At 37.0% G+C, this 19,704-nt stretch overlaps 1 protein-coding gene across 2 annotated transcripts in view; it reads left to right on the top strand.

Annotated features, from left to right (window-relative positions):
• Nha1 (Na[+]/H[+] hydrogen antiporter 1) overlaps positions 1-19,704 on the top strand; it is a 217,451-nt gene that overhangs the window by 125,626 nt on the left and 72,121 nt on the right. For both annotated transcript variants that reach the window (XM_017904712.1, XM_017904711.1), the window contains exon 4: positions 9,841-10,041. In XM_017904712.1, the coding sequence (XP_017760201.1) occupies positions 9,841-10,041 (201 nt within the window). The remainder of the gene's footprint in view (positions 1-9,840; positions 10,042-19,704) is intronic.

Below are 19,704 nucleotides of genomic sequence, written 5' to 3'. Positions count from 1 at the left end.
AGCCCGAACGAGGCAAGCGAAAGTTCCCTGTCACTGAATTTCACGTGTCGAATTAACCTGCCGCTAAAAAGACGATCCCGTTGGCCCCTCATCCGACTGATGCATTCACGAGTAACGCAGCGAAGTTGCATCTGTTAGCCGGCAGCGTGACACGACTACACTCCTGGAACACTGCCGGTGTCGTAAACTTCGGCGAACGCGCGTCGACGCTAATTAAATTTCTTTTGGGCACCGGTCCCACCCCCTCTGCTGTCATCCCGCGCTTCCTCGCGCCGCAATTGCGCGCGGAAAAATTCGCAACAACCCCCAAACGTATACGAGTCGCTTCTTTGTCACCGGGAGTCATCGTCGCGGCACTAGTTGTCGAGGTTTTTGAAATCCGAGAGTTTTTAATGCCTGTGGCCTTTGGTTTGACTACGTTCTGAACTCTGGTTCTAGATTTAGGGGGGAATGTGTCTTTTGACGGCGATAGTGGGTGGATGATGATGTTAATCGATTCGCTATTGCGTTCTCTAGGGTGACATTGGTGTGTTGGTTTTAGAGAAATGGATTTTAGGATTTTGTGATGTGTCTGGTAGTTAGGGTTGTCTATAATCGGTACTTGTTCGAGAATTGATGATGGTTTGTGATAATTGCTGCATTGGGATGGAAATAGTTAGGTATATATAATTATGTTTGTGTTATTATGGAATTAGGCATTAATTTTTGTCGAGGATTGTTGTTTTTAATAATTCCAAAATTAAGGTGATCTGGTAGTACTTAGTTTATATGGTTTGATAGTTGTAATAGCGATGATCTTTGTTGCAAGAGCCTTCAATCTTTAATTTCTTTTAATAGAAGATCTGAATAGTATCTTTTGCATTAAAGATGGCTTTTTCTTCTCTGCTAAAATATTTATCATTATTCTATCCTTTTGCACTTGTTAACAATTATTATATAAATAATTCAAAATTAGTTGAAACGCTTTCAACCTGCTCTTATTTGAATTCTCTTCTTAAGATTCCTTTCTCTAAATTAGGTCTAAGTGTCTAAATCTTGGACGATCACACTTTAGTATCCGTTGCTTTTTCTTTTCTGCCAAAATATTTTTATTTATCATTATTCTATTAACCTCTTCCTATCTGAATACACTTCCCATGTTTCCCTTCTCTCAGTCAGGTCTAAGTCTCTAAATCTTCCACTATCTACCTTCTTGCACTTTTTAACAATCGTCATAAAAAATTCACCATTTAACAATCCTTACCTAATTAAAATCAGTTAAAATGCTATTAACCTGTTCCTACCTGAATCCTTCTCCCAAGATTCTCTTCTTTCATTTCAAAATTCATCACGAAACCAAATCAAAAATCAAAGAAGATCCAAAGCCAAGATCTTCCTTCCCTCTATCGCATAAACATTCGCAATAAGCTGAACGCGCTATCACCGTAATCCCCTAACATTAAATTTAATTAAACTACGAAAACCGCGAAGACTCGATGCACGGTCGACCGTCAAAGGTTGGGAAGATTTTCTGGGAACGCGTGCATGGCGATAAATTCGACAAAGACCGGTATACCGGCGAATTAGACGGGATCACGGATTAAACAGCGCCCTGTAATTGCGGCGAGTTACGTCGGTCGCTGGATTCGGCGAAATCTCCGTGGACGAGGTCCGGTTCAATGCGGAGGCAGGATCAGGGTAGGGAGAATAGGTCAGGGAAAGCTTCGAGGTGGCTGCTAAGTTAGTGGGTAGCTCTAAATTCGTGTAAGCTCCGACTGAACCTGGTTGGACCGATTATTTTCGGCCAGGGTGATCAGTGCGTGATTTTTGGCCAACACTCGAACCTCTTTCTCCTTCGTCTTTCGTTTTTTCTTTTTTTCGTGGTACAGGGGAGACTCTGAGGGTGTTCCATGAGGAACCTATTGCATATTTATCTTCTACTTTTATTTCTTTTTTTTCTTTCTTTTAATTTTATTTTTTATGCCAATGTCGAACGTGATTTGACGGAAAGTATTCGATTTTTCTTAGCTCTTCTTCGATGGTTTTATTTTATTGTATAAAATTGTTAATTTTTAACAGAACTAGGAATGCTGGGTTAATTAATTTGTTCATAGAAATAAACGACGCGGTTCCATTTTCGTAGAATTCGAAGTAGAATGACGGTAAATTTAAAGGATCTCCATTTCCTCGTATTACATGGGATTACAGGTTAAACAACGTTTCGTAATTGCGGAAGATTACACCAGCAGCTGGATTCAACCAGATCTTTATCGATGAAGTTTACAGTACAGTCATGCTCGTGCGGTTAGTGGCTGTTAAAAATGTTTCAAAATGGAGCTAGAATATATAATAATTCAGAAAAAAATTATTTAAACTTTTTAATAACTAATATATTAATATTTCGATAGAATTTTTATTCTGTGATGGAAAGAGGCGTTAAGAAATATTAGACTTTTGTTGAATTTATGGTTGCTTTACTCCCAATAATGGAATTATACATTGTACCCTTATCGTGGAATCAAATTAAAATTCTGTTTCTTCTTTTGTTGAATTATTACGAGGCTGAATATACGACAAATTCAATTCTTCGTTGCAGCTTCTGTAAAAATTATGTCACCTGCCTCTCACTTTTCATGTAATAAATAAAAATAAAACAATCTTCGCTGAATTTGATTCTACTCCAAAATTCATCGATTGACTTCGTCGTATTTTTATCACTACACTCCTGACACAGGTTCATTTTCACTGCAAGCAAAAATATCGACGAAACATAATCGCATAATCACGAGAGACAATCTCTGTCACGGTTAATACTTTTATTTCTTTGTATAATAAATAAAAATAAAACAATTTTCACTGAATTTGATTCTACTCCAAACTTCGTCGATTGACTTTGTCGTATTTTTATCAGTACACTCCTGACACAGGTTCATTTTCACTGCAAGCAAGAATATCGACGAAATATAATCGCATAATCACGAGAGACAATCTCTGACGCGATTCGTGCATCCTTGGAGCAGGTCTCTTATATAAAACCTGTCGAAAATATCGTTTGTCGATGGCCACGTAATCGATATTCAGACGGTAGTCTTTATTCACAAGGCGTATCCTTGCCTTCAGAATAGCCTGTCAGTAACAGTTCTTATTGACAAATCGACGTATTCATCAAATCTTGGAGTGGCGCGAGGGAATTTCCATGAATGGCTAATTCAATACCGCAGGCGTCTGACCATAACGATCCGTGACTACTTGTCCCGCGTTCCAGCTGCAATTTGACGAATTTTCAACGATAGTGGTTTATCGTGGAACATAATCGAGATTTTCACGCTATCGTTATACAGAAGCTTTCTCCAACGCAGAGAGAATTTTAAACGATTAATAAAGCTTCTGCGAATTTATAAACAAGTTTCAGCGAGACATTTAAAAAAGAATATTTAACGACGAGATAATTCATTAAATGTAGTTACTTTCTTGGAAGATTTTATTTGCAAGTGAAAGGGAAATTGAAAATATCCTGAAGAATTTTTCAGAATTTATGCGGAAGTTTTAATGGACTGTTTGCGAAAAAATTAAAGAATAATATACTCGAGAAAATTTTTGCTTTAAAATTCGCGGATGAAAGGATAATTTCTTACTGAGCTGAAAATAAAGCGTGTTTAAAAATAAAAAGACTCATACACGCAAAAGTTGAATTGAAATTATCTAAGATATTAAATCTTCTTTTTTATTACTCTTATTTTCTGGTATTTTCTTTTACCTTTTTATTCGAGAAATATTGGAGAATATTTTATTCTCCATGATCGAACAGTTTGTGCATTGTGCGTGAAACGAATTATTAAATTCTCAGGGAAATAGAAGCAAAAATTGCAGCGTTTACATGGAAACTGGATCGAGAAAATATGTTTAATGCGAAATGTGTATAGAAACAGTAAGCAATCAACGTAATAATCGAAACAATCAGTTATTAAACTTTGTGAATGGTGTACCTAGAACTAAAATATTGAAACAATATCGTATTAAAATATTGAAATAAACATAAATATTAGACGTGAATTGTTCGATCATGAAAGAGACAGAAAAAATTTCATTAGTGACTGAAAGGTTAATTGAATATTATATAAATATTTAATATAATATTATTTTGTATTCTATTTTTATTTTCACCAAATTAATTAATTTCCTCGCTTATAAATTACTCGTACTTATATATATTTTAACAAATTGCGAGTAGTGCTATATTTTTGCAAGGTTCAAGCGTGCAGCCTTCATTAAGAGCAGTTAATCAGCATATGATCCACATTCCTTTTCTTATTAAGTACAAGGGTACATTGAGAAATAACGAAGTTGTTGGGAAAAACATATTTCACGTTCAGATGAAGTGCGTCCTACTTTTCTTGAAAATTGTAATTGAAAATAAAAAAGATATACAAATTTATAATACATAAAATGAATAAAGAATAAAGATGTACAAATTTATAATACATAAAAGGAATAAAGAAAATATGAATACATCTCTGTAGGTGAAATAGGTTAAAATTAATATAAAGTCAATATAAAAATGTTTTTAAAATTATTTTATATTAGCGTGAAAATAAATGATTCGAGTAATTATTTTTCCCTATGATTTTGTTACTTAGGTTTTCACTAGGCGTTTCGAAAATCGTTACCTCATGCAAATTTTTAATAGGATATTGGTTAAAATAATAAGCGCACTGATTGGATCTTGTGCTTTGATCGAAAAAACCGATCTCATTTATTTTATGTATCTGAAAGAAAATTTTTCTCGAATAATTTTCATAAAGTGCTGCATAAATTAACTACTGACATTAATAATTTTTTAATAATTACAACTTTACAATATCGGCAAATTAAGTTATCTTTCAATCTATATTTCTCCTTTCGTTTTCCCAGTATATCAAAATAATTATCAGAATCTTCAGATATCCAGTTCCCCTAGAAATTACCAACTTCGTTATACAAAAATTAAGAAACAGATGTAGGGACCAAGTTCTCACCTTCGACAATAGATGGATTCCCATTTGAAGGAGATTCGAGGATTTTCTTGCAAGTCCTTGATGAAGCCTCGACCTCCCTTAACACTAGATTTACGGAATCCGTCAATTTGACAGAAGGGTTGCTCCAATTATATGATGGTAACAGATTTAGTTAACTTATATTAAGCCTGTTAAATATAATATGTAGGAATGGTGAGCGTGACGTAATTAGAGCATGGGGTCGCCGTGTGTGACAGTGCCTTTTGTCCTAGGTATGACTGTAAAGCACGTGGAAACGCTTGGGCCCTTCTCCGTTTTTAGAGGATAATAAACAGCCATCTTGGGTTTGGCTCGAGCGTTCGGGGTATTATCTGGAGTGCGTGCATAAGGATGAGTGACCGTGTGCAGGGATCGTGTGGACGGGATGTTTATGGAAGTATCGGTTCCAAGTGAAGAGTGGAAGTCTAGGAATGCATCTAAGTGTTTGGGCTACGTGCCCCTTTACCTGTGAATGAACTTTCCTTTCCTGTCTGTCAAAAAACAGGTGGTTTCCTTAGAAATAAGTATACAGATAGCGTCGGTAAACCTGGAGTTAAATAGAATTTCCTATGCCACCTAAGTTTCCTTGGTCTAAGGCAGGGCCTTCTAGAAGAAAGCCTTACCGATGAGTCCACTAGCAGGCCCGAGACGAAACGCATCCCTTCCTTTTCCCGTCATCCTTCTACCCTATCAATAGCAACGACGACCACGGGGATACCACCAGGTCAGCACCATAGGAACGCAAGCCCATCATAGAAACCATAAGAGCCAAGACTGAGGAAACAGAAAACAACTATCGTACTTAACCCTATGCACTCGGCTATTTTTTCGCTACAGGAAAATGGTAATTCGAAGACTTTCTGCCATAAATTCGACGATATTTCTAACACGGTGAATAAAAAATCGTATGCAAATTAAGACGTAGAATTATTTTACTTCGGTATTCCACGCATCGTTGGGTAATTGTAAATTTGATATATTAATTAATATCCATCTTTAGAATTTGATTAAATGGTGACTGAGAGGCGCCACTCGAGTACAAAGGGTTAATAAACCTCTCCCTTGGAGACAGAATATTTGGAGTACTATCTACCCTAAATCAGATATCCACATTTCCTACACAGAAAAGAATCGTCAAATTTATTTTTCAAAGGTAAGAAAAGAAATTGGATAAACAGAATTCTACGAATTAAATTTACAAAGATTAACAAATTTATTAGAAAATAAATAAATATTGGAAACGCAAAATTCGTCGAATAAAATTGATAAAAATTGGAAAATAAATATTTCGGAAGCTGAGTTGCTAGAAATACGGGACCGAAGGTTAAAATTAAAATGGCGTGTGGGTTTTTCAAGGGACCCATGTGGTCGATAGAGTTGGTCGAGGGCGCAACGACAAAAGTGCATTCGGAAGATTTGCCGGGGCGCAACGATGCGGCCCTATTTAAAATGATAATGTCAGAAATAGTAACGAGAATGTAGCAAACGGTGCACGGAGAGGTAAGGGAGCTCGAGAGAGAAAAAGAGAGACAGGTAGAAGAAGCAGAGAGAGGACTTAAATAATTCAGTTTAGAAAATGGAGTGGAAGCTGTTTGAAGAGTGCAAAGGCCATTCCTGGGAATGTGATATTCATGAGTTGAAAGATCTAGACGGGGCTTTTTGTTTATTTCTCGGCCTGTGGTAGAAGCAGCCGCGCACGAGGGAAGAAATTGAACGCTCTGTCAAGAATGTGCCGAGTAATTCGTATTATCCGCGAGATCAAAGAGGTTTTTCATATGGTCGTTGTTTCGAAGTTGGGACGAATCAGGAGAGAGCGCTTTCAAGCTGGCAGCGTGATGGAAATGTGTCGAAACCCTTCCTTCAACCCCTCGTCCTTTCTTTTCTTACGCGAATCTTCCTTGCATTTTTAAGTAAGTATTTTTAAGTAGTGCTAGTAGGAATTTCTTTATTCGCGAACAGGCTTCTTCCTCGAATTTGCGTTTAAATTGCGAAAGATTCGTCATGGTTGAGGGTAGTTTACAATCTTAAAAATATGTTCAACCCATTTGTTCATTCCTCTGTTCTTTCTTCTACTGTTACAGGAATATTGCTTTAATTTTTATGTAGACGTGTTAGTAGAAATTTTTTTATTCGCAAACAGGTTTCTTCCTCAAATTTGCGTTTAAATTGCGAGAGATTTGTCCCAAATAGGGGTAGTTTGAAATCGTAAAAATGTGTTCAACCCGTTTCTTCATCCCTCTGTCCATTCTTCTTCTGTTATAGGAATGTTGCTTTCATTTTTATGTAGACGTGTTAGCAGAAATTTCTTTATTCGCAAACAGGTCTCTTCCTCAAATTTGCGTTTAAATTACGAGAGATTCGTCCCAAATAGGGGTAGTTTAAAATCGTAAAAATGTGTTCAACCCGTTTCTTCATCCCTCTGTCCATTCTTCTTCTGTTATAGGAATGTTGCTTTCATTTTTATGTAGACGTGTTATCAGAAATTTCTTTATTCGCAAACAGGTTTCTTCCTCGAATTTGCGTTTAAATTGCGAAAGATTCGTGCCGAATAGGGGTAATTTGGAATCGTAGAAACGTGTTCAATCTCTTTCTTCAACCCCTCGTCCTTTCTTCTTCTATTACAGGAATGTTCATTGCATTTTTAAGTATTCTCGTTAATACAGGAAATTTCTTTATTCGCCAACCGGCTTTAAATTGCAAAAGGTTCGTCATAAATGGGGGTAGTTTGGAATCCAGGAAGTAAAGGTGGAAATTTTGTTACGCTCTTTAGGGATGCTGTATCTAATTCTGCGAATGTTTCCTGCTTTTACGAAAGCGGTTTTTTACGTTTGTGTTTAGGTTTATTATGCACGAGGATATTTTAAACATTTTCCCATTTTTCTGAAAGAAGTTTCTACTTTGAATTTCTATCTAAATTAACCTTGCTATAAATGATGGTAATTTAGCCCGTTTAAGGTGAGGTAAAAATTCTGGACAGAATTTTTACAGACATTTTTCGTCATACACGTTACCTCTCTCTGTCAAAAATTTATGAAACTTCTTTTTATATGTTTTAATATTTTAAAGAATATATATTTTATCACTGGAATTCTCGAGGGAGACAAAGTGACTGATTTCACATACTTCTTTCTTTAATTACTGAAAATACAGAGATGTGTTTCTCAAGATAGTTCGTGTTCTGTTCTCTCCAATATTAATAGCAACATCAACACTTAAATTAACAACACTCTTATAGAAAATTATCAATTATTAATTTCCCTTCAAAAAATTATTAATTTCTCTTCCAAAGACTGTGGAATCTTCTCAAACATTCACACTCTGACTCCCACGGTGTTAGAATAACGGTACCAAAATACCATTCGACCCGAAACTCGCAACTTTCTCCGAAACTCGGAGGGCAAGAGCGATTTCTAAGTAATCCAAAGTTAGCAACTCTTTTCCCATCTTACCGCGGAAAAAGGGAAGACGTTGGACGAAACAAAGAGCGGTGCGATTTGCTGACGAACCGAAACGTTTGTCGAGGGACCAGTTCACCAGGATTCGATCGGAGAGTCACGAGGACGATCGTGGAACTTAAATCCCGTACGAGCTATCGCGGTCGGATTGCTTTCGAAAGAATCGCGAGCTTGTTCTCGTTAGACCCTTCCTCTCGCCCCCTCTCGCCCTTAATTCTCCTTCACTTCATTTTTCCCGATTCCTCGAACCCCGTTACCCACTCTTATCCATCAGACGCCGGATTATTTTCACTGACCCCGAACGTTCCGGCTTAAAGTTCCTTAATGGTTTTTGAAGTTACCGCGAGGGAATCTGATTGCAGCCGATAATGAGGTTTCCGCGAATCGCGGATGTTGTAGCCGTCGCTGGAAAATAAGGAAAGTTGCGGGACGAGGGGAGGGTGAAAAATACGGAAAACGTCGATTCCTGTCGGGATGATGTTCCCGGCGATCGAACTCGAGGAGATTGCTCCTCTAACCTGACTAATAATTCTCTTCCTGATTCAACTCGCTATCCTGGTTTATGCAATTTGCCTTTCGTTCCAGTGGAATTTTCATGTTACAGTTCGATGGGTTAGTTGTTAGCCTTTGTGGGGAAATTTGCTTCGTAATTGCGGGGGAATTTAAGGTATAGGGGTTGGAACTAGCGTTGATGCATTTATGATAGTTTCTAGTTTCCTACATTCGATTATTTTTCTTTTTTAAGAAACACTGGAAATGAATATTGTAATATTTCTCGAGAAAAATGCGAGACAAGATTTTTGGATAATTTGAAATATAAATTACTAAATTATATTTTTTCTATAAATCTTCTGTGTGTTTGCATTTCTTTTAAAATTATAGAATAATTTATTTATGATGTATATAAGGGTAGTAAATTTTATTCATATCGTTATTTAAATTTCAGGAAAGAAAATAGATTATTTTTCATCGGTGTTCAATGAAAATCTGTTAATATTTTTATGTCGTTTAATTTGTGAAATACTGATTGAATCACGGGTATACCTGTTCTAAAAGAAAAATTATACTGTAATACGTATGATGAGGAAATAAAATAGCAATATAAATAAATAGTAAATGAAATACGATAAATTAGAAATAGAAGGATCGTATTCCCGTTCTCAATTCTGGTATTTATTAAAAAATTATCAAATTTTAATTTTACAAATATTTTACGGTATTGCACGTTCATTTGTATCCGGCGCGTCTCGCGAAATTCCATTCGCAACATTAGAAATTGAAATTTAATTATTACCTAAGTTAAATTTCAGCGAGTAGTCGGTAATCGTTTAATCGAGTCACTTATTCGATCTTCGTTGCTGGTTTCCTTTCAGGGCATTCCGACTTTGATCATAGCCGTGTCAGGAATCGATGATGCAGCATCGGTGGCGATCCATGGGATTATAAAGAGCATCATGTTCTCTCAGGATGCACTCTGGTATCAAATTCTCCAGGGCCCCATTGCCGTCGTCGGAGGTCTCGGATTCGGCGTCATATGGGGCTGGCTGGCCAAGTACGTTCCGGAAAAAGGAGATGTGAGTACATTTATCTTCGATTACTTAAATAATCGCATAGTTTCTTCACATATTTATTCTACACATTAATCATCAATCTCGACATTGATGATCTGTGAAAGAAAATAATAAATAATCGCGTAGCTGCTTCTTTCATAATTGTCTATTTTATTATTGATAATTTATGAAATTATAATAATTCATATCAATAATAGAGATGAAATATTATAAAATAAATAATTGTAACAGATAAAATAATAAAAACAAAATATAAAATAAATTATTGCAATATATAAAATAATAAGAACAATATTATAACATAAATTATTGCAATAAATAAAATAATAAAAACAAAATATTATAAAATAAATAATTGCTTATTAATTTTGTTACTATATAGACTATTATTTTTTAAATGGTGGTTAACAATAGTATAATAGTAATTTCGAGTAAATTAATGATATATATTTCATTAGTAATTTTAATTATTACTTATTATTACTATTATTAGATACTTATTACTAGTATCTGTAAGAAATCAACCCCTAGTTATATTTTGATTCACTAGGCATTTTATATTACTAAATAATTTATCTCTGAAAGAAGCACAAAATTGCGTTTAAACTATTTTATTTATTTATTGGATAATTTTATTTTATTTATTGGAATCGAGTTTCATCTTATGTACGTACATATTCGTACACATATATTTACCGGTTCAAAATTCGTTATTAATTCAGAAAAAGAAAAAGAGATAGAAAACGAAATATTACTATCTATCCAGTTAAAATTCCCAGTCCAAAATTCCGTCCCCAATCGCGAGCCCTGAAGTTCGACGCCAGAACGTTGGCAGAGCCATTTATCGGGTCAAATTGGCCACACGTCGAGCCCTTGGAGTGCAATTATGGTAAAGAGATCCGCTGCCAAATCCTGGAAAGTGTCCTCGGTATCGTAGTGCCGGGACTACTTAATAGGTCTCTTAATGTCGTTGGCGTTGTTCGTCGCGGTGTTAAACGCGTCCGACGAACCGTGTGATTCCCATCGTTGCTGATTTATGGACAAAATAAAAAAGAAAATCGAAAAAGCGGAGGATAGGAAGATGAAACGAGCCATTCGTGAATTTTCTGCTCGATAGCGGCGTTTACTTGGTGACAACGAGATTACGGAGTTGATTCGACGAAACGAGGCTGTAAAAGCACCCTATTTGTCTCTCTTTCTCGCTTTTCCCGTCGACGAACCAAATATAATTTTTTTTTTCTATTTTTTATTTCTCTTATCTTGTTTTCTATTTTTGCTTTAAATTTGGCCGAAGCTCTGCTTTTGATGCGGTGCACGGTCGATACAGTGTGCGGTTCGATCGAAAGCTTTCGTTTCATTTAAATTTGTTTGCGTCATTCTTGAAAAAAAAAAAAAAAAAAAAAAAAAATTGCAGAGGAAATAGCCGCGTTATGACTTTTTTTTCGCGGTTTTCTTGTTTTTGGTTGCAACGCGTGGAAAGGGACGGTTTGTTTTCGTTTTTGTTTCGCTTCGAAATACGTGCAACGGACTCCGGAGTGTATATTCGGTGTCAATCTTTGCGGAGGAATATTTATTGGAAACATTTGGCTCAATGAATTTTCTACCGATCTTTGGTAAACCTTCCCAGCCCTGCTCGTTCACGTGAGCATCCGGTTCTTTTTTGATCAGTATGATTTGTGGATGGCGGACGAGCGTGATGCTACAAACTGTTTGCGAACGCCAAATATTTTGGCGGAAATGGGGAATTCTTTCATTCGAAACTGTTTGTTTCTATGGGAAAGGTAAATGATACATCGGTTCTGATGATATAGAACATATTCGTATAAGTGTTTTATAAATATTAGGATCTGTACGTTTCGAGGATAGTACGATGACGAATATTTTTTAAACTTTATTATTACCATTTGTGATTTATAAAATTTTCTCAATTTCCATAAGAAAAAGGTGGAACAAGGGGGGGGGGGGATTGTGGTAGTGGTTGTCATAGAATGTGTGGTATGAGTGTAAGGAATGTTTGTGTGGAAGAATGTGTGTGTGACGAGTATGACAGAGAGTCGCGAGAAAACAATCAGTAGCTGAATGATAGTCGTTACAAATAGACGTTGTGTGTGAAAGAGTCTTCAAGAGATTATACCGCAGTTAGAAGCGAATTTATTTTACGAGATTTAGTTATAATTTATGTCGTGCTGTTATTGTGTTAAATAAATCTTCTTATTAGTTTATCTATTTACACGCAAATTAATTAGTCACGGGTATAAGTAATTGTGAGTTCTAAATTCATTTATTGTTACGTAGGAAATAAAGATTGATGCTCGGAGAAGTTAAATTAATTAATTAAATATTACATTAGGAAGTAGAAACGAATACTTTAAAGTGAATAATTTATTTTTAAACTAAATTCTAATATTTTTAAATATATAACAAAGGAGACTTCTCTTCCTATTACATAATTTCATGTACTTTCTATATGCCTAATAATACTCTGTTCGAGGAGTTGCCTTAATCAGTCGGCAAGTAGAAACGGTCAGTGTGTAATCAGGCAACTCGTAGACCACAATCCTCGCCTGGGGAACACATAAATTGAGAATACCAATAACAGGATTTAAACTTGAATCCTAAAGTGTACCAACCACGTTTCTCATCCCTTTATCGCAGCAAATATCGAATAGCTTTTCCTGTTTTATTACCTACCCTTGCCAAAGAACATAAGATAACCTTACCTGGTATTACTTTCTTTATATATCAAATAAAAAAATTAATTAAATTTCTCATATATCGATACAACAATAATGTAGAATTTTAGAAAACTTTTATAATAATAATAATGATAATGATAATAATAATAATAATAATAATAATAATAATAATAATAATACAATAATTACCTTATAATGCCCCACATTAACGAAAAAATTACGAAATAATTACGAATTCACAATTGAAAAGAAAAATAGATCAAATTAAAAGTTTTTAGTAAATCAATTATCATTCACTATCCCCATAAGCTGTATATATTTCTCTGAAATTTAATAATTACGTGAACCCCAATTTCCAACGATCAGTCCTTCCCGCGCATGCGTGCACACACACACACCTGTTTGAAGTGCAAACACGCGCAACGAAATTCGCCACGGATTTTCGTTGCCACGTATTCCCGAAACATTATCGGTTTACATAACAGCCTCGTTACACGCGGACTCGAGGCTCGTGGTAAATTACACGCGTCGTAACGCCGTTTTTCCATTCGTCAGTCAGCGAACCGTGGACCATTGGCGATGATTCACGATATCGCAACGCTTGACCCGATCCCCATGCAATAAAAGATAACGCTTTGGCACGCAGCCGCCTCGATTCCGCTCTTTAACGCCGACGCCGCGCTCGGAACAAGCCTCGCGAACGATCTCGATACGAAACGACTGGCAATAGCACCGTTGCAAGCTGGTTACGCGGAAACGGGATCAACGAGCCACCTTTTTCACCCCCCGAACGAAAGCGGGTCTAGAGACGGGCTCGAGGAAAATTGGGCCGATTCTTTATTTCCTCCCTCTTTGATCTCGCCTGGTTTTGACAGTTTTCGGAGTGGATGATGATGCCGTGTATACGAGAATTTCTTTTTTCCTCTTTCTTTGTCGAACGATGCTGATCCGTGTCTTTGATTTCGAGATTTTGTTGATTAAATATTGTGTCAGTAACTGGAACTGGATAACAGGTACTGTCTCTTTTGTAAATTTTTATTTAATTCGTGTTGTAATTTAATTGTAAATATTATATACTGGAATGGTCTAATTTTGTTTAATTTTTGCCAATCATAGTAACTCTAGTTGTAGAAAATGTTGCGTGTCAGGTACTATCTCTTTTGTAAATTTTTATTTAATTCGTGTTGCAATTTAATTGTAAATATTATATACTAGAAGGATATAATTTTGTTTAATTTTTGCCAATCGTAATAATTGTAGTTGTAGAAAATGCTGTGTATCATGGTTTAAGAAAATTCTAATTTATTAATCGATAGGGCTGAAAGACAGGATTTAAAATACTATTTATTAGAAGAAACATTGTTTTACAGATTTAGTATATTTTTTTTAAATTGTACGATATAACCGAAAGTTGATAGAAAGAATTTAGGTTTGGAATTTTAAATATGAATGGAAAATGGAAACGTGTAACGTTTAGTATTTCTCTGTATATTCTATATGTAGACCATTGCAAAAATTTTGGAATTCGTGTAACTTTTATTGTATATTAAATATAATTTCGAAACAATATTTTAGTATAGTAAGAAGGATATAAAATAAATAAACAGAAATGATATTACGATTTTCTTTTATTTTCATCCCGTTATTTATATCTGGAGTGAATATGAATAAATTTCATCTTGTTTTGAATTCTGACCTGTTATTTAATGCAGCGTTATTTTGCTAAAAATTCAGGGAAAATAACGTTGTTTGCTTGGCACGATATTCAATATCGAATTCACGGTTATTTATTGCTTACCATCTGAATATTTTGAATATGCCTATCTCGATTTATTTTTAATTCAGAAAAAATTCGTTTTTTTCTGCAAAGCCATATTTGCACTTTTTAAAAATAATTTAATATCAAAAAATAATAATGTAGAGGATTACTTCGATTTAAATCCCCAGTAAATAAGGGGTTGAGGTTTGAAAAAGTGTAGACGCTTCTTTAATAACGATAACAGCTTTATTTTCACTCAAAGATGATACACGTTCACTCATTCTCAATCGCTCACTATACTCTCAAGACTCTCCACTCAGAACTCTGTCTCTCCATGACAACTATTGTTTCATGCGCACTTCTTTCACACCCTGTATACCCTTACGCATTTATTCTCTTTCATTATAATTCTCTACCTCTATTACTATTATTTTATTTCATCACATTCACCCAAAATTCCTCAGTCATAAATGATTCTCTTTCACTTTCGCGGTCACTTTCGTCCTGCATTCATAGGTATTAGCCTAACAGCTATTCATTCTTTTATGACCATGTCCCAAGCACTCTTCGCATTCTCTCAGAACCATATATATTCCAATCCCACAGTAAAAAATTACGTTCCTCGTTTTCTTCTCTCGTAATTCTTCCAAACATCGATCTCTATTATTTATTCTTCTTCTCTTGTATCCCTGCAGAGGGTAATGCATAAATAGGGTTGAAAAATCTCTTGCTAGAAATCCTATTGACATTAAATAATCTTCGTCGAGGGGGAAATTGAATTTTAATCGACATTTTAAGGAACAATAACAGTGCTATCTTAAATAAAAAGCCAGTTTTATTATAAGAAAAATATACGAGTTTCTGAAATTTCATTACCTCGCGTGTTTTATTATCACATTCCTTTATGCACGCATATGTATTTTTTACGATATTGACAGTATACTTAAGAGCTATTTTCAACGTACTTTGCTCTAACACCTTCTCGAGACAAGATCTTTTCAGTGTGCATAAATATTCCGTTCTTTAGAGATCTCACAGGCTTTCTTTACGATTTCGTTTTCATCGGAACAGATAGGAATATAAAAGCAGCTGAAACCCACCCCTTCAAAAATTATTCCTTAAAAACCTCCTCTTTTATTTTTTTAACTAGATACGTGCAAGTGCACTTGAATCATTACTTATGTGTATGCATACACATCTATTAAAATCATATTAATAATAATCTCTGAGATATTTTTATATTAGGTCGAGTTATTTATCTGATTATCTTCTTTTATTTCCTTTGGATGTTTTGCAAGCAAGTGATAAAATCAGAGAATCGGTATAGTCTTCCTTGAATAGTGATCCGGAGCATCCGTCGATGACCTTGATAATTGGCAGATTAGCAAGGTGATGGAACAAATCATCATAGGGATTAGGCCAGATGGGAGCAAGCCTCGTGTTCACAATTGCTCATACTCCATGTCAAAGGTTTATGACACGTCTATCTCTACCGAGGTTGCAGATGTCCCTAATCTTCCATTACGAACCCGACTTAACGATCGAATTTACACGAGTACGACACGAGGCCTGAAAATTGTAATCAATAGACAGTGTTCAGTTACAAGAGATAGGCGATCCAACTTCGTAATCTCTTTTCTCTGCAAATTCTTTCGACATGACTATCACGTGAGCAAGCCTCTTCAACTGATAACTGTCACGAATTAGCCTCATGACGAATCAATCAGTGTTAGTCTAATATTTAACCTCGTAGCCACAATGGGACTGGTCGCGGAGCTACACTCTGACTGTGCATGATCTGACGTAAACTCTGCGTAAGCAATCTAGCACTGTGATCTGCATCTGACGTTATCTTTTATTATCTAGTTATAGATCAATAAATTATAATCTTTCTTTGCACTCCCGGTCCCAAACACTACAACTATCGTCCTCTAATGAATAGTTAATTATATTATCCATAAACAATTATAATTATAACGGCTCGACAAAGAACTATGCATACATAATTACGTTTCTGTTTAAATAAAAATCAGCGTTAATTTGATCAAAAGCAGGTATATGTTTCCAGAAATTGACAAAATAGAATAGTTGAAACGTGTCAGTTTGACTCCTTCGATAATTCCAGAGTTAGGCCTCTGGTCGATAGGCGATAGCATAGGTAAAGGGATTGACAGGTGAGCGGTATACAATAGGGAACTAATAGCTGACAGGTAACGAAGGTTAATAGTGCAGGAATGGATGTAGCAGGAACAGAGGTTTCCTTTTCTCAAAAATATTTATTATATTAAATAAAATATATCTCACTAAGCGATTCGCATCTCTTAGTAGATTAACTTTCATTAGCAGCTCTTCAACTTATCCCTTGGCACCCCTTTTCATACTATTTTTCCACACTACGTACTGATACTACACATTGCCAAACGTGCAAAAATTCCACGTGTATCCTAGGTGTGTATATTGTCACTAGGCCCTTATTACTTGACAACGATTAGTGATGGATAATTCTTTGAAGACTTGGTTCGACTTCGAATAGTAAGTAGACTGTGTCGCTATTTTAATATCGTCTGTTTCTATATTCCACGAGCTACTATGTCTAGCATTTATGTAGACCCTTGGTAGGTTTGTGGCTGTGGCGATAGAAGGGACGGTAGGAAAAAAAGAAGGGATGAACGTTTCGTCCCGGGCCTACTAGTGAACTCGTCAGTAAAGCTACCCTAACAGACCCTACCTTAGACTAGGATACACTATTGGAAGTTATATGTATAGGAATTGGAGGTTTTCTGAGGACTTGCGAGAAAGTCCTCGAAGTCAGTATCCATCTAGTGGCGGGGGTGAGAATGTCCTCACTACAGGTCTATGTATTTTGTTATTGGATGGAGTTTCCAAATTTGAAATTTAGAAGTAGGGTTTACAAATGAAAAAACAAACTGAACCGTTGCCTCATACTCCAGGTACTTGGCGTTTATGTTTAAGCGTCAAGGTGCCATTATGCTGTACCTAGTATAGTCGGTGTATAGTACAGGGTCTGCAATATGACACTTCCTGATGAGTAATAATACCACCGAAATAGTATTTCAAGGATTAACACTAGGCACTCGTTCATTCTTCTCGCACTACCGATAGTCTAGTCTAAGCATGCTCTCTATGCACTATCGCACCGTTCCAAACACTCATCAATCGCGCTGACAATCACTCGGTCCACTGACCAATGCCACAGTAGTTACCCGTGGTATGAGCAAGCTGTCCGTAACCACCATTCGTCCAGCTGCGCAGGTTCTCCATGTCTTTTCTCCCTATCGAACAGCCTAATTAGCAGACCCAGCCAGGAACTCGCGGTACCAGATATCGATCGCGATCGATAGATGGTTCGCCGAGCCTGGCATGAAAGATTCCCGCGTTCTGGTTCGTTGATGCTACCGTGGTGTCGTTTTTCATCGCGTACGTGGCGCATCCGCGGGTGCTGGCGGTTCCCTGCAGCCCAGCCGCGCGTATATCGCGAGATACCGGGCCGAGGCAGCGAGAAGGAGCTGACAGAATTTATTATTCGCCTCGTGTTTCGACGTAATTTACGCCGGCGGCTCGCGCGGACGCGCGACCCGACGCAAATTGTACGTTATCCGTCTTGGCCCGCTGCGGTGCGGTTGAATTATCAATTCCGTGCCGGAAGCTGGCGCCGCGGACTTATTACGTTGCCACGATAATTATTGTCGTTGCTGTTGCTTGTAATTTCGGTAGGTGAGATTGGTCCTGCTTGGCCGAGTGTCTTGGATTTTTCGACCCAGCTGAAGAGGTTCCTGGGGTTGTTCGGGGATTCTGGAATTCGGGGAACAACTGAGGATTCCCTGAGTTGTTCAGGTAGCCATTGATTTTGATTTTCCATTGTCCAGGATGGGATTCTTCTCTTTTCTGTGATCCATGGGTTTGACGACTTGGAATTGAGCGAATTAAAAATTCTTGTAGAATTTTTGATGATTGTGATTAAGATTGGGGATGCTTAGAATATAGGAAGTGACAGTAGCAATGGAATCTCTTACAGTAACAGCACAATAAATCTAAATCCATATCAGGTATCACCAGAGCTACCTAACATAGTGTGAAGTTTCTTAGGATTTAGAGGACCCCTAAGTTAGGCCCTTTTCTTGATTAAAAATGAAATTTACGTAACATCGATATAGGCTTCCTATTAGCATCAGGATCTTCGAAAACAAAATGAATTTTACCAGTAAAGTTTTACAAACTAAATCATCCAAAATCAACAATAAATATGAATCAAAATTGACTTCTACCTGTAGAATCCCCTAAAGAAATTTCACGTTTGAATATCTTGCAGTACAATTTTGCGCTTCGCGGGACTCCTCGCGTTTCTCAGGGGTACTACTTACCCGTAAATTTTCACAGCCCCTTTCTGAATTGTCCAAAATCAACAACGTGAGTCGAAAATGACCGATATCCTTAGAATTCCCTAACTGCTGCTTAACAAATTCCCATATGCGTCACTCGAACCAACCGGAACCTGAAATAACGAATCTGAACCGAAGACACAGTCGAAGTAGGGCCTATGGGAAAGCCGGATTAGGAAAAATAGTGGTCTAACGGGGCCCTTTGAGCGACGGCAATTAACCGAAGCTGCAGACGGGCTGATCGAAACGGAACGAAGCGGGTGGTTTCTGGCAGGGGGTGGACAAACGGCGACAAACTTTTCCGCGGTGGTGACCCGAGGCGAGTGGGCGGGCGTTGGAAAAAGGAGACAAGGGAGAAATCGATTTCCCAGCAATCGTTGGATTTCGCTTCCGGCCACGGCAAAGTGGCTCGTCCGCCGCGAATCCGAGCGAGAGCCAACGTCGAGGAGGGTTAAAAAAACGCCGGAGAGGGAGACTGAAAAGCGGGCCAGTGGGTCGATCGTCGAAGCTAGCAAGGGTTTCACCGATGTTGCCCTTTTCAACGCGAACGTCTCGTCTGCGAATGCTCGTCTCGCGACCTACGTATACATGCAAAGAGCCTGAAGAAACATTTTTTTTTTTTTGCTTCGCCCTCTTTCTCACGCCCTCTCTATTTTTCTTTATCCCTCCGTGTGTTTGTCTCTTCTCTTTCTTCCTCTTCGTGTTTCCTCCTACTTCGTGTCTCTGTGTTTTTCTCAGTCTTTCTGTACCTTTCCTCCCCATTATTTTTCTCTATTTTTTTTCTCTTCCTGTCTCTACTTTTTTAATCTTC

Source organism: Eufriesea mexicana, unplaced genomic scaffold, assembly GCF_001483705.2.
Source record: "Eufriesea mexicana isolate 0111107269 unplaced genomic scaffold, ASM148370v2 scaffold3062, whole genome shotgun sequence".
Lineage (NCBI taxonomy): Eukaryota > Metazoa > Arthropoda > Insecta > Hymenoptera > Apidae > Eufriesea > Eufriesea mexicana.
This window is presented reverse-complemented; position numbering and strand designations above follow the sequence as displayed.